Source organism: Thecamonas trahens (assembly GCF_000142905.1).
Source record: "Thecamonas trahens ATCC 50062 unplaced genomic scaffold supercont1.40, whole genome shotgun sequence".
NCBI classification, from domain to species: Eukaryota; order Apusomonadida; family Apusomonadidae; genus Thecamonas; species Thecamonas trahens.
Genome location: NW_013657640.1, coordinates 289,806 through 314,665, shown reverse-complemented (window position 1 = coordinate 314,665; position 24,860 = coordinate 289,806). Strand labels below are relative to the sequence as shown.

Below are 24,860 nucleotides of genomic sequence, written 5' to 3'. Positions count from 1 at the left end.
CGCCGCCGTTCCCTCGCCAACCTCCATGGCCGGGCTGCTCGTCGCCGGATCTCCGCCGCCACGCGCGACTGCTGAAGACTACGGCTTGGCGGATGAAGAGCTCTTTGCCGCCGACGGCGTCGTCGAGGAGATGCTCGCGCTTGGCCCGCCGCCGCTTGACCTTGCTCAGCCGCCATCGGCATTTGCCTCGCGTCGCCACTGCGGCGGCGTCGGCTCCTCGCGCCGCCTCTCCTATTTTTCCTACATAGCCAAGCGCCGCGAGCGCGCCGGCTTTCCACCGCTGGATCCGGCACCGTCGCTCCGCGGCCAGATTCTCGACAGCGTCTTTGATGTTATCTGGCGTGCTGTCGCGCCCGTTCTCGCCCCACTCGCTCGTGACATGCTCACCCCGCACTCGCCATCGCTCCCATCGCCGCCACGCCCGCCGCCGCCGGTCTCCTCATCGCCACTCCCGCCGCTTGATCTGGCCCCGCAGCCGCGGGCCGCCCCACCAGAGCTCGTTGCCAGCCAGCCGGCGACGCCGCCGGGCGTGGTCCGGCTCGACGCCCGGTCGCTGCCCCGCCGCTCGCCGCTGCGTCCACCGCGCCCATCGCGCGCCGCACCGCCGCGTCGCACCGTCGCTCGTGTCCCACCGCCGCTCTCGGTCCTCGGCTCGCGGCCGACCGCGCTGCCGGCCCGCCTCCCGCCGCAGCCGGCTGGCCCGCCCCACCGCGCTCGGTCGGTCGCCTCGGCCTCGCACGCCCAGCGCCTCCCGCCGCTCGGTCGTGACCGTGCAGACATGGGCGTCCACGGCCGCTCCGTCCGCCGCCTCTCGCCGCTCCCGCCGCCGTCGAGCCGCCCACCGTCGGCCGTACTTCCGCCGTCGGCCCGCGCCTCGCGCCCACCTACCCCCTCGTCGCTCGGTCCTGCCCTCACCATCCGCCCGGTCACCGTGCAACACCGCGCCCGCCCGCGCCCGGCCTCGCGCACCCTCCGCGACCGCTCGCACTTTACTCCTGGCCGCCCGCTGCCTCCAGCCGCGTCCGCTGCCCCTCGTCGCCAGTCGCGTCCGGCTCGTCCGGCTCCTCATCCGCGGCCCTGACTACTGTCCAACGCTGGCGTGCTCATTACATCGAGCGGGACGTCCTCGTCCGATTCGACAAACAAGTCGACTGACGATGAGATGCGCCTAGATGAGCGGCCGATGCCGCTGGGCGAATCGATCTGGCTGCGCTCGCGTCCCAAGCCCGAGCCGCCGCTTACGGTCGCCCACCGCGGCATGACCTCCTTGTTCGATGGAAACCCGGCATCCATGCCGTCGCTCGTCTCGCTGTTGGTCATGCTCCCTTCGTCGCCACCGGCATCATCGCGGAACCTCGAGTGAACGTGGTACATCGGCACCGCAAGCTCCGGGTGCTCCAGATCCGGGACATGCCGCGAGAGGAGGGTAAGAAACTCCGTATCGCGGAGAGTGAGCGAGCTGCCGCCGCTACTTCGCCCGCTGCCAACCCGCCGCTGCTCCCGCTTGTGCTTCACCGTCGTCCCGATCTCCTCGGCCGCTGCTGCGAGGAGGACTAGGATCGAAATCGAGATTGCTGCCATCGCCACAACCGCGACCACCACGTACGTCGTCTGGTTCGGGAACTTGTTGGCCCAGAACAGGACGCCGCAGGTGAGTAAGACCACAATCGCCGCGCTCAGTCGCGCCTCGAGCGTGTTGTGGACTGGGAAAAAGAACGGCGCGTGCTTGAGCTGGAACGTGCGGTACGAGAGGAAGATGACAAACAGACCGCCAAAGAGCCACACCTCGATCCGCGAGAAAAACAGCGCCACGCACACAATCATCAGCCGCTTGACCAGCTGCGCAACTTCGAACCAAAAGTACGCACTGCGATACTGCAGGTAGATCGGCCCGTACCGGAGCTGGACCTGCGGCTCGCCGAGCCGGCCTCGGTTTCGCCACAGCACCGTAGCAAAGAACAGCGGCAGCGCTGCCACATACAGCACAAGCGCCACGAGCGCAATCGGGAACAGTCGCATCCACGTCCCCACAAAGCACTGCTCGTCAAGGTTGGCATCGAGGTAATAGTTGCCGTCAGGCAGCCGCGTGCAGTCGAAAAACACAAGCGCAGACTTGCAGACCGGGATGTAGAGGAGCGGGCCAAACGAGAACAGCACCCGTCCGGCCAGCGTCCACCCCGAAATCGTCGCCATCCGCGTCCGCGCCGCACACGCCATGCATCGTCCGAGCGCCTTGACTCCGGCCACAATGGCAACCATCCACCCAGCAAACACCAGCGGGACCGCCACAGACACCAAATACCGCGTCGCAAAGTCCTTGATGGTACAATCGGTCGAGAAAATCGCGAGGTCCACGTTGGCCACGTTGGCCGCGCGCAGCGCCTTGCGCACAGGCGTCTCCGGCCAGTTGAACGGCGCGTCAGCAAGGAGACCCAAGATCTGGATGTACACCAGCGCCACTGAGAGCGCATGCGGAATGAGCTTGGTCCGCTCAGACTGCGGCGGCGCCGGCCGCGCCTCGCCGCCCTGCTCCACCACGCGGGTGGTGAAGACCACCACGCACACTGCCGCCATCGCCACAATCGCAATGCCAAATACAAACGCCCAGAACCGAGAGAGCGAGCCCGTTGGGCAAGGCTTGCATGTCCCGTCCGAGAATCGGTACGCACTCGGCGCACACAGCCGGCACAGGTACCCGTCTGGCTCGTAGCCCGGCCCGCATTCGATCGTCGCACGCCCGCCGAGGCAGGCAGAGCCGATCGGACACGCCGCAAACGTCGGCACGTCATCGATCTGCTTCCATCCTGGCTGTGCTACAGGTGCCGCGTACCCGCCGTCGCACTCGGCCCCTTCGGACACGCTCGGCACGGCTCCGTCACCACAGCCTCTGGAGTCCACGTCCCGGCCTCACACTCGCACGGCACAAGATGCGTAGCGTTGTTCTGGCTCGGTCGCTGCGAGAGCGCTGGACAAGGCGGAATCGCGCGGCAAGCACCCGCAGTCTCTTCGTCCGAGTAAGAGCCCTCATCGCACGCCGAGCACACAAGCACGCCGCCGCCGAGCCCGCTCGAGCTATCCGCTCCAAGCCCACGCGAGCAGAGTCCAATGTTCACGCCCACGTTCATCTCAATCACCACCACCCCGCTCGCCACCTCGGTCCTGATCCGCAGCCGAAGCGTGCCCGTGTGCGGGAGAACCGCCACAGGCACAGCAAGCGCCACGCCCTGCAGCGGCGCCTGCCCGGTCACCCCCGAGAACCCGATCCCGACCTCGGCGCCGGTCACAACAATGCCGGCTCCGCTTGACTCGGTCACATCGAGCACGAGGCCGTCGTCAACAACAAGCTGCCCGTATCCGTCATAAGCAACTGCGTAGCCGGCACCGAGCGCCACGCCCGACGACACGCCCATCGGCATCTGCATAGAGGTGAGTGCAACCGGAGGTGTAGCAAACAGTTGTCCGTACCCGCCGCTCGTGCCGCTCACTCCCCCCACCACAGGCGCCAGCAGCCACGACTCGCCTTGAGGCGCGCTACCGTCGCTAAGGAGACAGTAGAAGCCAAACCCGCCACCAGTGCTCGCCTGCGGCACGCCGCTCATGCTCAATGCCCGCGCATCAACGACCGCGCCGCAGCCAAACAGTCCACCGCCGTACACCGCCTTGTTGTGACCGAGCACCGCGCCAGCCTCAAACGCAATCGTAGCATTGCCGGTGCCGCTTCCGGCTGGCGCACGCGCGAGCGCCGCAGACGAAAACGTGCTGAACGCCGGCACAGTGTAGCTTGCGGCCATGGCGGCGATGCCGCCGCCGGCGCGCGCACTGTTGTCGGCAAACACCGAGCCACTGGAGCTCACCACCTCGACGCCCGAGCCGGCAAAGGCGGCCAGGCCGCCGCCGAGCTTTCCGGCCGTGTTCGAGCACACCAAGGTATCGCTCAGCGTCAGCCGAACGTCCTCAGCCGCAGACTCGATGAGCATCCCGCCGCCACATCCACTTGGCGCGTGGTTGTCGACCACCTTGCTTCCTTCCGTGAAGCTCACACTACCGCCGCGCGAGAGGACTGCCACCGCGCCACCGCCATCGCCAAGCGCCTCGTTGTTGACAAACGTTGTCGCCACAAACGACGCAGTCGGCTCGTCGCCAAGCAGCGCCACCGCGCCGCCAGTCGTCTTGGCCGAGTTACCGGCAAAGGTCGAGCCAATCACCTCCAGCCGCCCGCCATCGGTCACCGCCACCGCTCCGCCGTGCCCGCCGAGGTACTGGAACGGCGACGCACTCACCGACGAAAAGCCGGAGACGGTCACGTTGATCAGCCGCAGAATTGCGCCCGCTCCCGAGACCCGCAGGCCGGTCGATGCATCAAAGCTGGCCGCAATCGTGGCGCCCTCGAGGTCCACGTCCGAGATGACCAGCTTTGCTCCAGCCTCGACCTTGAACATGACGCCGCCATCGCCACCGCACGAGAGCACCGGCCGGTCGCTCGCAAAACCCCAGGTGGCCCAGCAATGGTCCAGTCGACCCCGCTCGGCACCACCAGATAGCCCGATGCCGCGCAACCGCGCGCCACCATCCCGGCTGGCAGATCCAGCCGCTGCGCCGAGCACCGCGAGGCTGTGTTGAGTTCGTAGTGCAGCTGCGGAACCGTCGGTGATAGTCCGGGTGCGAGCTCCGGCAACTTTGCACGCTCCACAGCAGCCGACAGCAGCCGCTGCTGATACACTGCAAACACCATGTTCTCGCCGGACGCCGCTACCAGAACGTCATTGAGTCCATCCGAGTTGACGTCGGCGATGGAAATCTCAAAGATATTGTCGTACGTGCCAAGGACGGTCTGCGGAGAAAAGCTGCCACTCCCGTCGTTGCGGTACCACACCAGCGGCCCCGGCTCAGCGTAGTCGCCAACAACAATGTCAACTGCGCCGTCGCCGGTTACATCGCCGCACGCCACAGCCCACGGCTCAGTGTAAGTTCCGCCGAGCGTAATCGGAGGCGCAAAGCTGAGTGTACCCGCCCCCGTCTGCTGGTAGAGCACCACTTTGGGCACCGGGTCCAGGAGGCCTACCACCACGTCGATGCCGCCGTTGGCGTCGACATCGCAGAGCGCGACAGAGATCGGATCGCTGCTGGGTGCGTTATCAATGATGGTGGCGGGAGCAAAGGTTGTCCCGTTCAGGTTGCGTATGTACGCCACCTTGCCGGAAAAGCCCTCGACAACCACCACATCCGGTCGGTTGTCATTGTCCAAGTCGGCCACCGCAACGTCGACATACAGATATTCGTCCCACACTGCTGGCGTGTAACGGTAGAGCAACAGCTCAGTCCAGCTTGCGCCACCGTCGATGTTGATAAACGCCTTGACGTCGGCCTCAGGGTCCATGCACACCATCACCACGTCCGGTAGTCCGTCGCCGTTAAAGTCTGCCTTGCGGACCCGGCGCGCCTCAAGCCCGCACGTCCCGACCGTCCGCGGCGTTGTTTCAAACACCCCGTCACCGGTGTTGCGCCACCAAGTGACCGGGTGCGAGACATCCTCGTAGCCGGCGAGAGCGTCAAACAGGCCATCGCCGTCGACATCGACCGCAACCACTGCGCCGGGGGTGAGGGTGATGTCCTTGTGAATGGCCTGCGAGACCCGTCCTTCGGCGCCGTTGGAGCCCTGGAACGAGCCGCGCCCGTCATTGAACCAAACTGTCACCGACCGATCGAGCCATGACGCGACGAGCGTGTCGACAAAGCCGTCGTTGTTAAAGTCGACCACGTCGACGGCCTGTGCCCCCTCGGTGGTGGCTGTCACAATCCGCGGCGTCGCAGTCAGCGGCGAGGCGCTCGCCGAAAAGGTGTAGTACACCACCTCGCCGGTCGACTCACTCACCGCCCCGGCATCAACCTGCCCGTCGCCGTCAAAGTCCCCGACAACAGCGCCATGCGGCGCCGTGAGCGCAGACATCTTTTGCGGCGGCAGCACAAACGTGCCGCCGACCTCGGCCGGAATCCAGCCGACGAGATCCGAGCCTGACGCCACGTACACAATGTCGAGCCAACCGTCGCCAGAGACGTCGCCGAGCGCAATGGTGTACGGAAGCATATGGGCGGCGCCGATGGTCGCCGGCTGGGTAAACAACATGCTTCCCAAATTGTAGTACACCCGAATGACACTGTCCTCCGTGATGGATGCCACAATGTCCAGGTCACCGTCCTGGTCAAGGTCGCCGACGGCAAAGTTGAACACGCCGTCGGCGAGGTAGTCGACGACAGCGGCCGACGTCGCCAGCACCGAGTCGATGTCAGACCGCCCGGGAAGAATAACCACCATGTGGGTGTCTGAACAAACGTAGATGATGTCGTCAAAGCCATCAGCGTCCATGTCATGGACCGCAACTTGCCTCGGCGACACAATGCTGTAGATGCCGCCTAGGCTGGAGGTCAGATCATCGCTCGACGCTGCAAACGTTCCGGTGCCTGTGCCGAGAAAAACGCCCACAAAGTCTCCCCAGAACGCTGTGTAGACAACGTCGATCATGCCGTCAGCGTTGATGTCGCCAATCGCTGCAGAGTACGGGTCGGTGTCCGCCATGGTGTCGAGAACTGTCGGCACGTTGGGAAAGGTGGCGTCGTGCCCGACGTTCCAATAGATCACTACACTGTCGGTGTCGCCCGAGTATGGCACAATCACGTCCGGGCTCCCGTCTCCATCTGCGTCCTCGGCCACAAGGAGGAACGGCTCCTCCTTAGTGTTATCGACGAGACTAGGGGCATTCCATCCACCGCCACCGGTCCTGGTGATGACATACACCCCATTGTTGGTAAAGTCGATGACAGCCACGTCCAGATAAGCCGTTCCGGCGTCGAGCATGCTTGCCACCATTCCCGTTGGGTTCGAGATGGCGCCACTCATCAGATTGCTGCTCGGCTCGACGTACTCAATGACGCAGTCGCCGCTCGCGACGTATCCAAGCCCGACGAGCAAGAGCACCAGGACAGGGAGCAGCGCAACATTGCCACCACCACTACGCACCCTCCGCTCAGCCCTCCCAACATGTCCTCGACTCTTGCGGCCAGCCATGGATCCCCATGCCAACTCTAACCTATAAAGCATGTCCCCGATCGCACAGCTCCGTCGTCAATGTGCTCTTTGTCGGCCTTTTTGGCCAAAGGACAGACAACGAAAAAGCCGTCAAAAAAAGGTTCTTCCGTCCGCCGCAACACCTTCCAGCAGCCACCACAGCGAGCTCTGCTCAGCGAATGCGCAAGTGGTGGGTGTGAGGACGTGCTTCGCCTCGCGTACGTGTGATTGGTATGGCTTGACAAACTCAAGTTGAATGGTAACGTGTTCGCTGAAAGGGGGGGGTAGTGCGGCGGGGCAGCGGCGGGGGAACAGCGTGGGGCTCGGCTGGTCGACCGAGTCGGCGGTTGGTTGGTCAGCGACTGCTGCGAGTCGCCAACACTCGCGGCCGGCTGAGCGAAGCGAAGCGGCTGACACCATACTTTGCATAGAGCTCCGATGGCGTCGACAGAGTCGGCTACGACGGAGCGGGATCCCACCCACTCACCCTTTCTGATGACGATGCGCGACGATGATGACCACGCGCGCCCTCTGGGCGCCCAATTCTCGTGTGTACGTGGGCCATCGAACGGCGTTCGCGTACACGCGGCTGACCGTGCCAATTGGGACGATGTGCTGGCAAAGATGGTCACCACAGTAAATGCGAGGAAATCAAGCCGTCGAACCCAGCGGAGCGACCGCTCGCCCGGCCACCGAGAGAGTGTTTCGGCCGGAGAACGAGCATGAGCGGTAGAGGGTGATGGGCTGGGCGATGGGAGATTGGGTGACGGAGCTGGAGGGGGGGGGTCAGCGTATGGACTGAAGTATGGGTAGTGGTTGTCGTATGGGTGGGAGAGGGGTGGGATCATGGGATGTGTCCATGTGTGGCAATGTGTGGGGGAGGCGGGCATCCTGGCACAAGGCGACAAAAGATCATTGAGATCACTCACTTGGCACATGAGCAACCAACCAACACGCTCAGTGTCTCCGGCATCAAACCTGCGCCGATTGGCACGTGGACTCGTACAATAGAGCTGCTGCAACCCAAAGAGCGGTAAAGGAGTAAAGCGGATAAGTGTGCCAATCGTTCTAGGTCATGTGCATCCAATAGCCTGATGTTCTTTCTCCCCACGCGCGTCGCAGGCGCCTACGACCGACACACCTCGGACATCCAAGGCAAAACCAAACGGAGGTTACGAAGAGCACTACTAACACGACAAAACCAGCAGCGCAACCACAGAACACCATGCTGCTCCGAGGCAGCAATCCATCCGTCACATCGTAGCGATGCGATCTTGTGCCATGGCCTGTGTGACGGCGCGCAGATCTTGCCCATCTGCCATCTTGCCCCCATCAAGAGCAAGATACATGAGGTCCAGGGTGCCGTATGACAGCGATCTAGCTTTATACAACCATAGCTCGGATGGTTCGGTACCGTCGACTGACTCGGGAGCGTCAGCTGGTTCGGCACCGTCAAACTGGCTTGTTGTCACCGTCGACCGGTTAGCCCAACAGCTCGGCGCCATTTCGCCTCTTTGGCGCCAAAAACGGCAAGCAGCCAACCGGCAGCCAGCCAGCCACTACCACCCTTGGGGACGACCCAGGACCAGACCACTCGACTCGACACTACGTAGCAGGCATGGAGGTGCCACGAGCACGGGTGCCTGTGGAGCCAACTGCGCCTACTTCCCCTGTGCAGTCTGCAGGAGCACCCACTCCCGTCAAGTCGGCCACCTCCCATAGCCGGTCATGGACGACACGGCAAGGGCCGACGGGAGCTACTGGCTCGGGTGCTGGTGCTGGTGCTGGTGCTGGTGCGGGTGCTGGTGCGGGTGCGGGTGCTGGAGGCGGGCGCCTGGATGCCCGACTGGCGGCAAAGGTTCAAGCACAGGCGCGTGACTTGCTCTCGCTGACAAAGACCGTGGCGGCCTTGCGTGGCCAGCTGGCTTTGACTGAGGAGCGAGTGGCTCAGCTCGCTCCGGCCCATCCGCTTCCGGTGGAAAAGGCCCATGTGAAGCAGATGCCGCTTGCAGTTGCGGTCCTTGCAGAAGGCGATGATGCCGATGGCGGAAAGTCGGCCCGAACAGCCCGGACGCCGGCGTCGAGCGCAGCTGCGAGTGCAAAGTCGAATCGCGCTGCGAATGCCCGCATCGCTCGGCTAGAGAAGGAGCTCAAAGCAGCCAACGCTCGCATTCGCAAGCTCTTTGTCCAGCGCGACACACTCAAGGCCAAGCTCGCGGCTGGGGCGGAGAACGCTGAGCCGAACAAGATGACTCGCCCAGGTACTGCAGTGGCGACCCGCGCCGACTCGGCCGCGATCCGCAGCCTCAAGGCCGAGCGTGATGAGTTGCTGGAGAATCTCCGCGGTGAAGCACAGGTCGCTGAGGAGCAGCGTGCGTACATTAAGGTTCTCAAGTCGATGCTCGAGCAAAAGGGGCTGCACGCGGTCCAGGCCGCCGAACTCGCGGCCGAGAACGAGGCGCTCAAGGCAAGAGTGCTGGACGTCGAGTCGACGGCCCGGCTGGCACCGAGCTCGCTCCCGGACGGTGCTGCGCCGGCGTCGGCCGACGAGGAGCGTGAGGCGCTCATCGAATTTACCGAGGAGCTGCTGAGCCAGGTGGAAGAGCTGCGGACCGAACTGGACGCGGCCAAGTCCGGGTCGAGCACCTCCAACACCCCGGGCTCTGTAGACGTCGTGCGCGACGCCAACGCCGCGCTCCGCGCACAGGTCGCCGAGCTTGAGACTCTCCTCCGTGATGCCGAGGGCCAGAGTGACGCCGCCCGGAATGAGGCGAGCGCCGCCACCCAGCGGATTGAGGTTCTTGAGGCCGAGGCCGAGAGTGCCCGCCAGCAGGCGGCCGCCATGGACGAGCTGCAGGCCGAGGTCCTCGACCAGCTTGCGTCGTGCCGCGAGGCCGCCGACGCTGCGTCGGTCACCGCTGCACGGGCCGACCGGCTCGAGCGCCAGCTGGCCGACGCCCGCGAGTCTGCCGACCGCGCCGTCGCTGACGCCGACGCCGCCCGCGCACGCATTGCTGACCTCTCTGCCACCGCCCAACAGGCCAAGCTCGATGCCATGGCCCAAGTCCAGGAGGCCCAGCTTGCGGCCCAGTCGGCGGCGGCCCAAGCCGAGATGCAGCGGCAGGCGCTCACCGGCAAGGTCGAGTCACTCGAGGCTGCGCTCGACGCCGCCAAGTCGACCGTCGACTCGGCCAACGCCTCGCTCCGCGCCGCCCTCGACGACAATGCCGAGCTCTCGGCGCGAGTCGCCGCGCTCGAGCGGCGGGTGGCCAAGGCCGACGGGCGGGCCGATACCGCCGAAGCCGCCGCATCCTCGCTCCGCGAGCAGCTCGATGAGCTCGCACCGTTCAAGGACGCCGCGACCAAGTCAGCAGCCGAACTCGAGTCGGCCAAGGCGCTGGTTGCCGAGCTCTCGGCCTCGCTCGAGGAGACCGCCGCGTCCGAGGCCAAGCTCCGTGCTGCGGCCGAGACCAATGCCGCCTTGGTTGCCCACGCCAAATCGATCGAGCCGCAGTTGGAGCGGCTGGTCGAGGAGAACGGCAGGCTCTTTGCCGCTGTCTCGGCCGCCGAGGACGCGTCTGACGAGCTGCAGCGTGCCGCGCTCGCCAACGAGGCTCTTGCTGCGCGCGTCGACAACCTCGTCACCCAAAACGACTACCTCCGCCACGAGCTGTCCAAGGATGTGACTCGCCAGCGCGCCGAGCGCGACGAGTTGCAGGCCAACCTCGACTCACAGACCGCCCGCGTCATCTCGCAGGCCTCGCTCCACGGCGAGCTCCAGGTCGTCAACGTCGCGCTCCGCGAGGAGAATCGCCGACTCTACGACGCCGTCGACGAGCTCTCCGCCAAGCTCCGTGTCCTCGAGGCTGCCACTGGCATCGAAAACCCGGAGGAGCTTGCCGACGAGGCGCCGGTCGGCGGCGACTCGGTCGCCTCGCTCCAGGCGCTGCGCTCCGAGAACGCGGCCCTCCGCCTCCGCATCCGCCAACTCGCTAAGGACCTGACACTCACCCGTAACGAGGTGACAGAGGCCACCGATGCGCTCGCCGACGTCCTGGTGGGCGAGTCTGAACCGGCCGGCAACGAGTCGGACGCCGCTCGCGCACGCCTCGTCAACCTTGTCCACACCCTCCGGGCCCAGATCCGCTCCAAGTCGATTGAGGTTGAGGCGCTGCAGGACGAGGTCCGTCAGCTGCAAAAGTACGCCACCGTCGCCCGCAAGGCCGGCGCCGGCGGTCTTGACGGCCCGCCGGCGTCGCTCCGCGAGTGGCGGATGGCGAGCGGAGGTGCCGACGACGGCACCTTCCGTGGTGATTCGGCCCCGCCCGGCTCACTCTCGCCCGCCGAAGCCGCCGCTCTCAAGGAAGAGCACGGCAAGGCGGTCTCCGCGCTCAAGGCCCGGATTGTCGAGCTGGAGTCTGTCGCCTCCTCGCTCCGGTCGCAGCTCAACGGCATGTCGCTGGCCTCGGCCTCGACCACCTCGCACGGCTCGTACGAGCGCGAACTCATGGCCGCCGACATGGGCCGCCTCCGCGACGACCTTGCCCGCGTCGCTGACGATCGCTTTGAGCTCGAAGGCATGCTCAACAAGGCCCGCAACGAGGCCGCCACCCTTCGCGCCTCGGTCGAGAGCCTCAACCGTGAGAAGCTGGCCCTTGAGCGTAACCTCCGCGAGGCAACTTCGCAGCTCAAGCGGGCCAAGGCCGGCCTAGCCACCCAGCCGGGTGCCAGCTCCGGCCGCGCCGGCGCCGGCGCCGACGCGATCAACAACCAGTACGAGCAAATCAAGGAGCTCCGCACAAAGCTGCAGGAGTCGTACGACGAGTTCCGTGCCGCCCAGGCATCCGCCCTCGCCGCGGGCAAGGACAAGATGCAGCTGGTGGTCCAGCTCGAGGCTGCCAAGCGGACCGCCGCCGCCGCCACCGCCCGCGCCGACGCTGCCGAAGCCTCGGCTGCCGCCGCCGCCAAGCGCGCCGCCGCCGCCGATGACGATGCTGTTCGTCTCCGCTCTGCTCTCGCCGAGGCCCTGTCCGCCAAGGAGACTGCTCAGGGTGCGGCCGCCACCGCTGCCGACGCCATGCGCAAGCTTGAAGCCGCCGTCGCCGATGCCGACCGCAACTCGACCTCTGCCATGTCGGCCACCCTCCGCGAGCACGCGCAGACCGTCTCGGACTTGCACAACAAGCTCGACCGCCGCTCGCAAGAAGTTGTTCAGCTCGAGCTCCAGGTCGCCGCCCTCCAGGCCGACCGAGTCGAGCTCGTCGGCGAGATCTCGCTCCTGCAGCACGAGCTCCGGCTCGCGCGCGAAGAGGCTAACGAGGGCTCGGTCCTCGCTCGCTCGCTCGAGCTTGAGCTCGACGGCGTCGAGCAGTCGGTCGTGCGTGCCGAGGCCCTCGCACTCCACGGCGAATCGCAGCTCAAGGTCGTCGGCGACCGGCTCGACGCCTCCATCAAGGCCGTCCGTGACGGCGGCGTCGCCGCCTCGGTCGCACACCTCGAGTCCTCGAACCGGGACATGCAGGCCGAGCTCGGCCGCCTCGAGGGCGACCGCGAGGCGTCGCCGCTCAAGCGTGAGGCCCTTGCCGGGCCGCCCGCGTCGGACGGCCCACCCTCGCCCTCTTCCCACCACCCGCAACCTCCGGCAGTGCCCAGCGACAACGTATGGATCAAGAAGGGCGCCGGCGCTGTTGTGTACTATAAGAACGCCGCTACCGGCGAGGTCCGCAGAGATCTGCCATCGGGCGCCGTCCTTGCGCCGTAAACGACTCTACTATCCATGCCCGCTCGCCCGGTACCGCGCGTTGGCGAACCACGTCGCCACTTGCTTGGCACTGAGGCCCGAGGCGCGCGCCAGCTCGTTTCGCGCTGACTCGTCAGGCCGATCGCCGTGGGCTGCTCGCCACTCGCGAAGTACTTTGCGGGCTTGCGCGTCAAAGTTGGTTCGTTTCTTCTTGTTTGGCGGGAGCGTGCCGTTTGCGACCATGACGTCCAGCCGCGCCAGCGCGGCGTGGCTCTCGGACGCCAGCCGCGCCACCGCTGCGCGCCGGATGCCAGCCACCCTGTCGTGCCACCCAGAAACAAGGGCATCAGGAAGCGGGCCATTCGCGGTCGACTCCATCGCCACAAGCGCTTCCCCAGCCGCGGCGCACTGCCGGCGGATGACCTCGATGCCGCGGGTGTACGCGCCGCGGGTCGAGTACAGCATCATGCCCGCCACGTGGTTCTCCTCCGCCGCCGCGCTCAGCGCCGCAAAGCTGCCGGCTGCAAACACCATGCTTCCCATCGCAGCCTCGAACGAGGCCAGCTCGGCAGTGGACGACTCGCTACCGCTAGCTGGACTCGGTGCCTCTGGCTCGGACTCGACCTCGCTTGTCGACGGCGCGTGGAACGCGCGCGTCGTCTGCGTCGCCACAAACGGCCCGTTCCCGGCACAGGCGTACACCTCGCTTCCGAGTGACGGCGGCAGATACCCAAGTGTTGGACGGAGCGATCGCGGCATAGAAGGCGGGCGTCACACGTTGGAGACGAGTCTGGGCTCCCCGTCAGCCATTGATCCTAGCCCGGTGCCGGGGGAGGGGGAGGGGGGGGGGGGGGGGCAGCCACTCGGCTCTGCCCAGACCGACCATGCCGCGATCGCTGCGACACGCGCGCCATGTCGCACCAGAGCTTGCCACAGACAGCCGCCACTGCTTCCATGCCTCGGTTATGTCGAGTGGGAGCAGAGATAGGGCCGGACGAGACACGAGCTCGGCCGCTGCCAGGCCCGTGGCCGATCAAGCGCTCGCCGAGGTGGCGGATGCGCTGGGCGACGAGGCGGGACGGGCGAGCGAGCTGGCGGGTCACCCGTTGATGGAGCTGCTGGTGGAGCTGATGGAGCTCATCCAGACCGCGCCATGGACAGAGTCGCCGAGCGAGGGCCCGCTGGCGGCAGGAGTAGCGGTGGCGGCCTTTCTGGCCCGACGGGGCGTCCGCCAGCTCGACGAGCTGCTCCCGGGAACCTTTGGCGACGACATGATGTGGCGGCTGGTGGCCATGCGGCGGGTGCAGGCGGCCGAACTGGAGAAGCTGCATCGGATAGTAATGTCTGTCACTAGCACCTTTGAGGCCGAGGCGATGGCGGCTACTGGTGAGTCGAGCCCGGGCCTGCTGTCGATGGCGGCACGGATGCAGGCGGTGCAAAAGGCGCTCAAGCGGAAGCACTCGGCGGCCGACGCGGCGCTCAAAGCTGAGTTGGATCAGCTCGGGCAGTGCCGATCCAAGCGGCAGCGGCTGTTGGGGCGCGGCGAGCGGGCACGGGGAGACAAAGACGATCGCGATGCGTATGCGGCGGCGCAGGCTGTGCTCAAGGCGTGGCTCTTTGAGCACGCTCATCACCCGTACCCGACCAAGGACGAGAAGACCGAACTCTGCGCAGCGACCGGAATGAGCCGGACGCAGCTCGACAACTTCTTCATCAACGCCCGGAGGCGGATCCTGCCCAAGGTAAAAGCATAGCGGCGTGGGTGGATGGTCTTTATCCTGTGGCCGAACCAAACGAGTCGGACGTGATCGAGCCGGAGCCGAGATCGGCGAGCGAGCGGGCGGGCGAGCGCGAGTTCTTGGACTTTGAGCGCGAGCGCTTGCGGATTTGCGAGCGGCGGCGGGCGGTCGAGCGTGACCGGGTCGTGCGCGTCGCTACGTGGTCTGGCGGAGGAGTCGCTTCTTTGGATCGTGAGCGCGAGCGGCGGCGAGAAGGGACCGGCCGGCGCGATGAGACTGATCGCGAGACCGAGGCCAGCGTGGTGGCCGACGCGGTCGCGGCGCGCTTCTTGCGGATGGTGTGGAGAGGGCGCGGCGGCGAGATGGCGGTCGACGACGACGAGCCTGAGTCCGAGCCCGAGTTTGCGCCCGAGTTTGTGCCCGATGCCGCAGCGTGCGACGAGGTCGACTCCTCCGACGCCGATGAGATGGCGGTGAGCTGCCGGGTACGGCGGGCGGCCGAGACGTGGCGTCTGGCGGCCGAGGGCGACATGGAGCGGCGGCGGGAGCCTGGCTGGAGGCGCGAGGGGCGAAGGCGGAGCGACGGCGGACCGTCGCCCGAGCCCGAGCCCGAGTCTGCCGACGCTAACGACGGGTGTGAGTTGGCCGGCGAGATCTTGTGGATGAGGGCGAGGAGCATGGGCTCGAGACGGTCAAACGAGGGGCGTGCCTCGGGCTTGGGGTTGAGGCACCGCTCGGCAATCTTGAGCAGCGCCCGCGGCGCCGACCGGTTTGCCGCGGCCATCTCCTCCAGCACTTTGCCAAAGGCGTAGACGTCGACCGCAAGGCCGTAGCCTGTCGATGGCTTGAGGAGGTCGCGGACCGAGGCCCGCGGACGCGAGTATGAGACCGAGCCGTGTCCACGGCGCGCCGCCGGCATGTGCCCCGGGTACAAAGCCGAGGCGGTGCCGCCGACGCCGCGGCGTGCCCGCTTGCCTTTGTGGGTCCGGCTTGGGCGCCGCTGCTTGGCCTTTCGGCTCCGGGATCGCGACGCATGGTTGGCCTTGCCAGCATGTGACGACGACGACGACGAGCCTGACGCCGCCGCCGCCAGCGGTGCGAGCCTGTTGCCCTTGGAGGTCCGCGACCTCGAGCGGGTACGGCCGGGCCGACCGGACTTTGACAGCGAGCGAGCGCGCGAGCGGGTACGACGGCGGGCGGTGCCGCCGCCGCCGGCGTCTGACTCGCTGCCGCGCGACGACGACGAGTTTGTGGCCGAGCGGACAATGCGCGGCGCAGGAAAAGACGTGGTTGACCGGACCGCATCGGGCGTGGCGGCCTTGGGCGGGAGATCGGCGGCGGCAAACGAGGGCGACGCCGCTGACGACTCTGGCGACGCGCTCTTGTTCGAGCGCCAGCGGCGGAACCACGACTTTTTGCCCGAGGACGCCTCGTCGGGCACGGGGGTGAGCTCGGTCTCCGACGGGTGCGCGTCGGAGGAGTGCGAGGCCGATGCCGGGAGCGGCGACGGCGGCGCGTCGGGCGACGGCGACGGCGGCGGTGGTGAGTACGACGACGACGCCGACGCGCCACGGGTCTCGCCGGTCTCGTCGGCCGAGGCTGTCGAGGCCGCGGCCTCGACAGCCTCGGCGTCGCGCATCCGCTGCGAGACAGTCTTCATCTCGGGCGCCATAAAGTCCGGCGAGCCGGTGCCGAGCGTCATCTCCTCGGGCTGCGAGGGAAGGAGGCGCGAGAGGCCAAAATCGATGATGCGGACGTCACCGTCGACGTCGAGCAGGATGTTGGCCGACTTGAGATCACGGTGGATGATCCTGAGCGAGTGAAGGTAGGCCATGCCGGAGCAGATGCCGTGTGCAACCTTGAGGATGGCGAGCGGAGCAAGCGAGGCCTGTGCTGCCTCGAGATCGGTCGGGCAGTACTCCATGATCACCCCGACCGACGACTTGTCCTGCACCACCCCGTAGATCGAGATGATGTTGCGGTGGTTGAGGAAGGTGACCAGCATGACCTCTTCTTGAGGTCGGCCAGGTCCTCCTTGGTCCCCTTGGGCACCTTGTACGCCACCGGCTTGCCGCGGAACGTCGCCTTGTATACCTTGCCGAACGAGCCTGAGCCGACCACCTTTTTGCCCTTGAGCTCCTTCCGCGAGACAATGAGCTCCTCCGGGAGATCCGAGAACGACTCGAGGACTGGCGCCGTTGCTCTGTCTTCCGACCCCGAGTGAGAGCTGCTCCCGCTCGACTGCGACCGCGACTGCGACCGCGACCGCGACCGCGACTGCGACCGCGGCCGCGACTGCGACTGCGATGAAGACGATGACGATGACACTGACGGCAGCGGAGCCGGCAGCGGAGCCGGCGCGAGTCGCGGCGGTGGTGACTGTGCTACCGACGCCGAGCCAGTGAACGCAGTCCTCGACCGCCTCCGTCGCCGTCCCGACCTATGCGGCTTGCGCGACTTGCCCGACGTGCGCGACTTGCCCGACTTGCCCGACTTGCCCGACTTGCCTGACTTGCCGGATCGTGTGGCTCTCGACCTCCGTCCCGACGGCCTTGTCGACCTTGACCTCGAACGAGATCTTGATCTCTCACTCGCCGTGGTCATCGTCGTGTTTGCCGCCGTTGGCGCAGCAGCAGCCGAAGCCTTTGACTTCTTCTTGTCCTTCTTCCCACCCTTGCCCTCCTTGGCGCCCTTTGCTGCCTTTCGGCTGCTTTTGGCGGCAGAGGCTCTTGACGAAGCAACAGAAAAAGACCGAGTGCTCGCAAGACTGTCCAAGTTGTTTGCGCCACTCGCATGAGCTCTGGCCGTCGACCTTGAACTCGACCTTGACCGTGACTGTGTCTGTGACCTTGTCTTTGACCTTGCCTTCCTCCTCCTGCCTTTCTTCTCCTTCCTGCTGCTGTGCCTCCTCTTCAACCTTGTGACACTGCTGCTGCTGCTGCTGCTGCTGCTGTTGCTACTGCTGCTGCTGCTACTGCTGCTGTTGCTGCTGCTGCTTGCCGACGACGACGACGACGACGATGACGTCTCCCTACCGCCCTTGCGCTTCCCCCGTCCCATGCCACCCACTCCCGTTGGCAACTGCTTTGCCTCGCGCCCACCTGGGAGGCCTTGGGCTCGGCTGGGGTCGGGTGGGTGGGCAGCCGCTCCCGCTCTTGCTCCTTGCCATCTGCCCGCGGCTGGCCGAGGCCCGTAGCTTGTCAGCCGGGATTGGCAAGGGGGGGGGGGGGCAGTTAGGTAAAGTGGGGGGGGGGGGGGGGGGGGGGGGGGGTGAGGTGGGGTGTAACTTTTTTATTATATTTTTGTCTTTGCCGGGGTGGAGTGGAGGAATGAAAGGTGGGAGGAGAGCGCGCCGAGACAAACGACGCAGCGCGGTAGTGCAGTATGAGGATGTGGATGGGTGGTGGTGTTAGCTGGCAGGTGGATGGGTGGGTGGTTGGGTGGGTGGTTGGGTGGTTGGGTGGCTTGGTGGTGATGGCAAGGCGGCATGGAGAGGACAGAGTCTGCCGTGGCATCTGCCGAGAAATTCGCCACGGGTGACGTCTCGGCTGTCATCACCTCGGCAGGCTGCTGCTCACGGTTGCTCACGGACTTGCCTGCGGAACAGACTCGACTCTGCGGGTTACGTCGAGGCGCGGTGCGAGGAGGGCGAGCATGCGGCAGGACGGAGTGGTGTATCGGAAGGTCATGTACCGGAGGGTGGTGGCTGCGGCAGGTGCCATGGTCGTCCTCATCTTTGGCTACTCAATCATGCTGGGCGAGAGGGAGATCGACTTGTCCGAGCTGCCACACTCTGGCGGAAAGGCCGCCATGACAACAGGATCTGGAGCAGGAGCTGGTCATGCGCCCACGCCCACGCCCACGCCCACGCCCACACCCACGCCAACATCGCACAATTCGCCTCCGCACAGTTCGCCGCCCCATGCAGCGGCCAACGTCCTGTCGGACTCTTCGCCTTATGCAGAGCCTGTCGCCGACGCCGAGCTGACTGATGGCATGGCGTCCTTTGCGGCTGATGTGCGTGCGTTTGTGGCAAACACGAGGGCAGCTGGCGAGGAAGATGGCAAGTTGGCGGACGATGCGGGAGGCGGGCCGTGGAGCTATCCCGGCGCCAACTGGCACACACTCGGGTGCTCGGAAGCGACGGGCGAGCATGGCAGCAGGACGCGGTACAGGCTGTGCGTGGACGGGGCTCGGGAGGTGCTGGAGGCTGATCCGCACGGCCGGATCTCGCTTGTGGTTCGGTTAGAGGCGCGCGAGGGAGAGCCGGCGGCGTGTGGCGCTGAGGTCGGCATGGTCTTCTCGGCTACGTATCCGGCACGGTTTGCGCCGATCTCCATCGAGGAGCGCACCGCTCAATGCGGAGTCTTTGACGCTGTGCTCTACCTCCCGCCGGTCCGCGGCGTGTTCGCGCTCGAGGCGACGCTGGTAAGCGCCAACGGAGCAACACCGCTCAATACGCCGTTCGGCTTTATCCTCGGCGCCCTTCATGTGGCGGCGCCCGCGTACACCAGTCTCACTGCGCTCCCGGACTGCACCGGAAGCAGTGACGAGGCCGAGCGCGCGGGATGGTGGCTCCCGCCGCGGATGCTCGGCCACGACGAGGTGGTTGGCGAGGCAACGATGGCGTGGTTCTCGCCGGCGTGCTCGCGCCGGAAGCACGTGTCTAGCGCCGAGCTTTCGGCTGTCCTCGACGGCCGCCTGGTGCCGATGGTCGGCGACGGCGCCGGCGTCTGTGCCCTATTGGATCTCCACGCCCCGCGGCTGGTTCCGCCCGACGGCCGTGAGATCGATGAGGTCTACGGGCGGCTCAAGGCCGCCCCGGGCCTCTACCACTGGCGACATGTGCTGCCGACGGCGGAGCTCGTCGACTATGGCTACAACGAGCTTGCCGAGCAGGCCACTCGCCCGCTGGCCTCGCTTTCCGAACTGGCCGCCGCGCTGGCTGCGGAGCCCGAGACCCGCGCTGCTGTCGTGTGCGTCGATGTCGGGCAGGACGTCGACAAGCTGGCGACGTTCCTCGACGCCATCTCCGAGTGGCGCGGCAAGCTTGTTGTCGTCCTCGCGCCGCGGATCCGACTCAAGGCTGCGGCCGAGACGCCGTTCCCGGACGAATGCGTGTGTCGCGGAAGAGAGCCAAGCTCGTGCGCGTGCACCCCAGCGCAAGGCGTGGTCCGCCGCTTTATTGGCCTCGCCGAGGCCGACAGCTCGGGTGTCCTCCACCGCATTTCCGATCCGCATGGCCGCCGTGCCGGGCGATGGGTGTGGGATAACCCAGAGGCGGCGCCGGTCTCGCCATCGGCCGCCAACTGGGCGGCGTGGCGGTCGCCGGCAGCCGTCGCCCGTGCCAACGCCGCCGTTGTCGAGCTGATCCAGGCAAAGCGTGCCGCCAGCACGCTTGTCGACTACTTTGCCATGACCGACGCCGCGCCGTCGTCGGCGACCTACAACGGGACCTGGTACTGTCCGACCGATCTCATCGCGCTCCGTGCCGCCCACTCGGTGTACACGCCATCATGCTGGGTTGCCGCCGCTGCCGCCAACGCCGTCGCCGCCGCCGTCATCGCACCTGCAGCGTGATGGGCTCCACTCGCCTGATCGGATGGCGTAAAGCAGGCAGAGCAGCCTTGCCACACTCGTCTCGGCCCTCCACAGCCATAGCGCGTACGAGTACGATGGCGCTTGCCGATGAAAGCCCGAGCGAGTACATGGATCCGCTGAGTAGACTGGATGCAAACGATGGCAAGTACCACGTCCTCATTGGGCTCACCGGCTCTGTGGCGACGATCAAAGCCTACGAGCTGATGAGGGCGACGCGCGGGGCTGTAGGCGAGGATGCGGTCATTGCCGTGGTGGCAACCGCAGCCGCGCAACACTTTGTCGACGTTGACCAACTTCCCGAGGGCGTCGTCTTTGTGCCGGACGAGCTCGAGTGGTCGGCGTGGCGAGGCAAGGGCGACCCGGTCGTCCACATCGAGCTCCGCAAGTGGGCCGATATCTTTGTCATTGCGCCGCTCTCGGCCAACTCGCTCGCCAAGCTCGCCCTCGGCCTCGCCGACAACTTGCTCACCTGCGTGGCACGGGCATGGGACATGGCTCAGTCGGAGAAGCTCATGGTTGTGGCTCCGGCCATGAACACCGCCATGTGGAAGCACCCAGTCACCGCCACACACATGGCCACCATCGAGTCTTGGGGCATCCTCACCATCGCGCCCGTCTCAAAGCTCCTCGCTTGCGGCGACACTGGCGTCGGCGCCATGGCTCCCGTCGCAGACATTGCCGCTGCCGTTGCCCACGCTGTAGGCGCGGCTGCTTCTGCCGATGCGCTCTGGCTCGACTCGTGATGTTCACCCGAGCAACTCCCCACCCCCTTGGTTCTGCCAATTGAAGCCGTCGAACCAGATCGAACACCGTCATCCATCCGGCCTTCCATCCGAGCTAAAGTGGTGGAAGCCAGTTGAACGTCGAGCGTCTGCCCGGCACCTCTATCACGCACGCCCGTCTGCCCCATCTACACTACCATCAAACAATTCCCCACGCCTACAACCTCATCGACGCTCTTCTCCAGCCCCCTACCACCATCAGGGGGGCCTCTACACCACGTACGGCGCGAACCAGGCGCCGGATAAGAGTGGGCCGCGTCGGCGTGGTCGTGTGGACAAAAATTGGCACATTTGCGCAAAGCGGTTGGCGACTTGGCGCTGGTGGCGACCAGCGACGTCGCAGAATACAGTCGTCACACTTTTCTCGAGAAACATGGCTCGTACCAAGCAGACCGCCCGCAAGTCCGCCACCGGTGCCAAGGCACCGCGCAAGTCGCTCGCCACCAAGGCCGCCCGCAAGTCGGCGCCGGCCACCGGCGGCGTCAAGAAGGCCCACCGCTACCGCCCGGGTACCGTCGCCCTCCGTGAGATCCGGAAGTACCAGAAGTCGACCGAGCTCCTCATCCGGCGCCTGCCCTTCCAGCGCCTTGTCCGTGAGCTCGCCCAGGAGTTCAAGGCCGATCTGCGCTTCCAGTCCTCCGCCATTGCCGCCCTCCAGGAGGCTACCGAGGCCTACCTTGTTTCCATCTTTGAGGACACCAACCTCTGCGCCGTACGTCGCCCCCACCCGTCCCCTCTCCCTCCTGTGTTCCCCCCCTCCCCGCTTCGCTCCCGTGTGTTCCAAACCTTTTTTCGCCCGTCTTTCCCGCTCGCCAAACCCGCCGCCGTTTGCCACCGCCCAAAGTGGTCGCTTTGTCTGCGGCCACCGACGAAAACGAGCCAGAGGTGGCGGACTTTCTGCCATTGGCTATACAATTTTTATTGATCACCCCCCACCCCCCACCCGCCCTACCACGCCACTACCACGCTACTCACCCGCCTGCACCCACAGATCCATGCCAAGCGTGTGACCATCATGGTCAAGGACCTCTCCCTGGCCCGGCGCATTCGTGGCGAGCGCGCGTAAGCGCCTCTTTGTCTTTCCCTTTGGGAGCCGGGCGCCCCCCCCCCCCCCCTTCCTTGTACTCTCGTTCGTCCGCACTCTGTTCCCTCGTCAGCCAGTCCAGGAGAGGGTGCAGGAGCCGGCCAAAAGCGCTGTGCGTGTGCGCATGCGCTTCCGGCTTCCAAGGGAGGCACCCACCCCCCTTTACCCATGGTTCTTTCTCAAGAACCCCCCCTCTGCCTGCAATGAACAATCGAGAGAAACCTCGCCAACTGCCACACCTCACTCGCTCACACTCCTCGCACCCCCCCCCCCCCGCCTCTCCATGGAGGCGCTCCGTGCGGCAGTGGACGCGCTCACAGCCCACCTTGTGACCGCAACCCAGACACCTGGTCTTGAGCCTGATGACCTCGTCCTCCTCGAGTCGCTCCTCTCGCCCATGCTCGACGCCCTCGACTCGTCGCTCAATGCCTCGCTTGCCGCTCCGGCGCTCCATGCCCTCGCCTCTGCTGCAGAGCTTGGCTTTATCCCGCTCTCACTCGTCCATTCATCGCTTCTCACGCCGCCATTGCCTTGGCGCCCCTCGCCGCAAGCCACTTCTATCGATGCTGCCGCCCTCGAGGCTGAGAACGCTGCCCTGGCCGAGTCGCTCGAGATGGCGCTTGACAATCTGGAGGCCGGGACGGTCGAGCACACTCGCCTTGAGCACATGCCTCCTGCTCCGGCGCTTCGTCCTGTGGGGCTCTTTGCTGCGGCCAATGCTGATGGCACCTGCTCCGCCCGCCACCTCAGTCCTTCATCCGCTCGGCACACATCTCGCCGCCAGGTGCCGCCACTGAGGCGGACGGCGGTGGTTGCGCCGATGGATGGCCAGCCCGCCAGCCCGCCGCGTGTCATTGCCAGTCCGCCGCCATCGGCGCCGCTCCCGCCGCCGCCACTTGGTTATGCGCCTGCCGGGCACGATCTCGTCCTCGATCGCGCGCTGTCAGCAAGCGATCGCGCCGCGCTCCGGCACACGCCGCGGCCGGCTGCCATCTTTGACAGCGCCGGAGCCGCGGCCTCGCTGCACGCCGCACGACGGACGCGGACACAGTCTGCCGCCATTGCTGCCGGGCAGGCTGCGCGACTCCGCCACGATCTTGTTCATGCCACGATGCACCGTAAGGCCACGCTGAGCCCATACCAGCGGTTTGTCGTCGCGTCGGCGCGGTCGCGCATTGTCCCGCCGTCGTCGCGGAGCCGTCCAGTCCCGCGGCGTCCAGCGCCGCCTATCTTTGAGCGGCGTGCTGTGGTGTTTGATGTTTGATGTGTGATGCGTAAGCACTAGGTTCTTGCTGACTCGACTGGTTGCTGCCTACGCGTTGGGATCGACCTCTCCGCGTCCGAGGCGGACGTTGTAGACGTGCTTGACCGAGTCGACGAACCACGAGAAGATGGCCGGGTCTGTCCGGACAATGCCCTTTGCGGCGATGTACGCGTTGGCAAACATCTTGCGCTCGGTCTCCTCGCCGACAAACGGGATGTCAAACATCTTGTTGAACGAGGAGACGACGCTGGTCTTGAGCTCGGCGGAAAAGATGTTAGGCACGAGGTCGTCGGCGATCTTAGACGGGAGATGGACGACGTAAGAGAGGGCTGTCATGGGGATCAAGCGCCCGACGGCAGACATAAGCGTGTAGTAGAGCTTCTTCTCCTGCTCATGGTTGAGGAACGGGAGATTGATGCCGTTGAGCATCGTCTGCATCATCTTGAGCTTGAGCGGCCCGTGGAAGAGCTCGCCATCCTCATCGGGGCTCCGCGGTGCACTCTCGCCCTGGGCCAGGATCGGAAGCTCGACCGGGATCTCGTCCTCGGGCACCACCGTCGCCGTAAACTTGAGCGTGACATGGACCTCGCCCGCCGAGTCGGCATCGCCGTCGTAGTCGGCCGGAAGATCGAGCGCGAGCCAGGCGTCGAACTCGGCCTCGGACACGAGCTCCTCGCCGCTCACCTTGGCCGACCCCATCGCATCGTTCGACCCGAACCGATCCCAGTCAAACACCAGGATCTCCACCTCATCAACTGCAGAAAACGGACCAATCGTCGCCCGCGCGTCTTCCCACACCGGCTCCAAGCTCGCTTTGACCGTCGGCGTCTTGAACTTGTGCCCGCCGGCACGAACCACCACATACGGATCGCTCGAGCTCGAGTCCGCCACAATCAGCCCTCGCCCCGCATGAACCGTAATCTCGAGCGTTCCGTTGAGGCTTCCACTCGACATTCTGTTGTCTTTGGCGTGGAGTATGGCCACCCACCGTCGACACGCTTCCTCACCAGCTCTCGAGCCGTTGGGTGGTTCCCCCTCATCGTTGCGCAACGTAGTCACCCGTAGCTGCCAACTAATCAGAAAAAAAAAACAAAAAAAAACTTCTGTCACCCCCCACCCCCCCTCCCGTCCCCTCCCCTCCTCCCATTCTTCCACCCACTACAGTCATTCGCAGCCTTGACTCTCACGCCCTCCCCCTCCAAGCCCACCCCCGTACTCACACCCACACCCACCTATCCCCCTCTCTCTCTTCCAGTATCTGTACGTTTACCATAGCTACATACTCCCTTCGCCCCCCCCCCCTCTCCCTTCCGTTCCCCTTCCCCCTTCCCCCCCCCCCCCCTGGCCCCTGACCCATTCCCACCCATTGGCGTCCGCAGCCTGGCCAAGCCGCTAGTCGTTCCGCATAAAGGAACAGCTACTGGGGAGGGGAGGGGGGGGGGGGGAAGGAGGAGGGGGAAAAGGGGCTGTCACTGCAGCAAATGGCGAAGAACACAGTGAGGAACGGGTGATGCGGTGGCATACTGTGGGTGTGGTTTTAGAAGAGGCTCTGCTTGGGTGGTGGTAGAGGGGGGGGGGGGGGGGGGG

At 65.9% G+C, this 24,860-nt stretch overlaps 7 protein-coding genes across 7 annotated transcripts; 4 read left to right on the top strand and 3 right to left on the bottom strand.

Moving 5' to 3' along the window:
* Positions 1-1,065: 1,065 nt before the first annotated feature.
* Positions 1,066-7,183, bottom strand: AMSG_08429 (uncharacterized protein; the record flags this gene model as incomplete). The annotated part of the gene is made up of 3 exons (XM_013900033.1): positions 4,490-7,183; positions 2,880-4,430; positions 1,066-2,808 (listed from the first exon to the last, which is right to left on the bottom strand). Exons 1-3 carry the CDS (start codon positions 7,094-7,096, stop codon positions 1,066-1,068), a joined length of 5,901 nt encoding a protein of 1,966 aa, XP_013755487.1. The 5' UTR covers positions 7,097-7,183.
* Positions 7,184-8,681: 1,498 nt separating this feature from the next.
* On the top strand, positions 8,682-12,824 carry AMSG_08428 (uncharacterized protein; the record flags this gene model as incomplete). Its single annotated transcript, XM_013900032.1, has 2 exons — positions 8,682-8,708; positions 8,934-12,824. 2 exons carry the CDS (start codon positions 8,682-8,684, stop codon positions 12,822-12,824), a joined length of 3,918 nt encoding a protein of 1,305 aa, XP_013755486.1.
* Positions 12,825-12,936: 112 nt separating this feature from the next.
* AMSG_08427 (uncharacterized protein) lies at positions 12,937-13,562 on the bottom strand (the record flags this gene model as incomplete). Its single annotated transcript, XM_013900031.1, has 2 exons — positions 12,937-12,976; positions 13,084-13,562. 2 exons carry the CDS (start codon positions 13,560-13,562, stop codon positions 12,937-12,939), a joined length of 519 nt encoding a protein of 172 aa, XP_013755485.1.
* Positions 13,563-13,768: 206 nt separating this feature from the next.
* On the top strand, positions 13,769-14,549 carry AMSG_08426 (uncharacterized protein; the record flags this gene model as incomplete). Its single annotated transcript, XM_013900030.1, has 2 exons — positions 13,769-14,439; positions 14,501-14,549. 2 exons carry the CDS (start codon positions 13,769-13,771, stop codon positions 14,547-14,549), a joined length of 720 nt encoding a protein of 239 aa, XP_013755484.1.
* An 11-nt stretch (positions 14,550-14,560) lies between these two features.
* On the bottom strand, positions 14,561-17,146 carry AMSG_08425 (serine/threonine protein kinase 1; the record flags this gene model as incomplete). The annotated part of the gene is made up of 3 exons (XM_013900029.1): positions 14,561-16,550; positions 16,595-17,070; positions 17,134-17,146. 3 exons carry the CDS (start codon positions 17,144-17,146, stop codon positions 14,577-14,579), a joined length of 2,463 nt encoding a protein of 820 aa, XP_013755483.1. The 3' UTR covers positions 14,561-14,576.
* A 1,083-nt stretch (positions 17,147-18,229) lies between these two features.
* On the top strand, positions 18,230-20,122 carry AMSG_08424 (uncharacterized protein; the record flags this gene model as incomplete). Its single annotated transcript, XM_013900028.1, has 3 exons — positions 18,230-18,268; positions 18,509-18,571; positions 18,743-20,122. The coding sequence occupies 3 exons, from the start codon at positions 18,230-18,232 to the stop codon at positions 20,120-20,122; spliced, it is 1,482 nt and encodes a 493-aa protein (XP_013755482.1).
* A 741-nt stretch (positions 20,123-20,863) lies between these two features.
* Positions 20,864-23,857, top strand: AMSG_12164 (uncharacterized protein; the record flags this gene model as incomplete). The annotated part of the gene is made up of 3 exons (XM_013900050.1): positions 20,864-21,637; positions 21,917-21,974; positions 22,315-23,857. 3 exons carry the CDS (start codon positions 20,864-20,866, stop codon positions 23,271-23,273), a joined length of 1,791 nt encoding a protein of 596 aa, XP_013755504.1. The 3' UTR covers positions 23,274-23,857.
* Between the last annotated feature and the right edge of the window lie 1,003 nt (positions 23,858-24,860).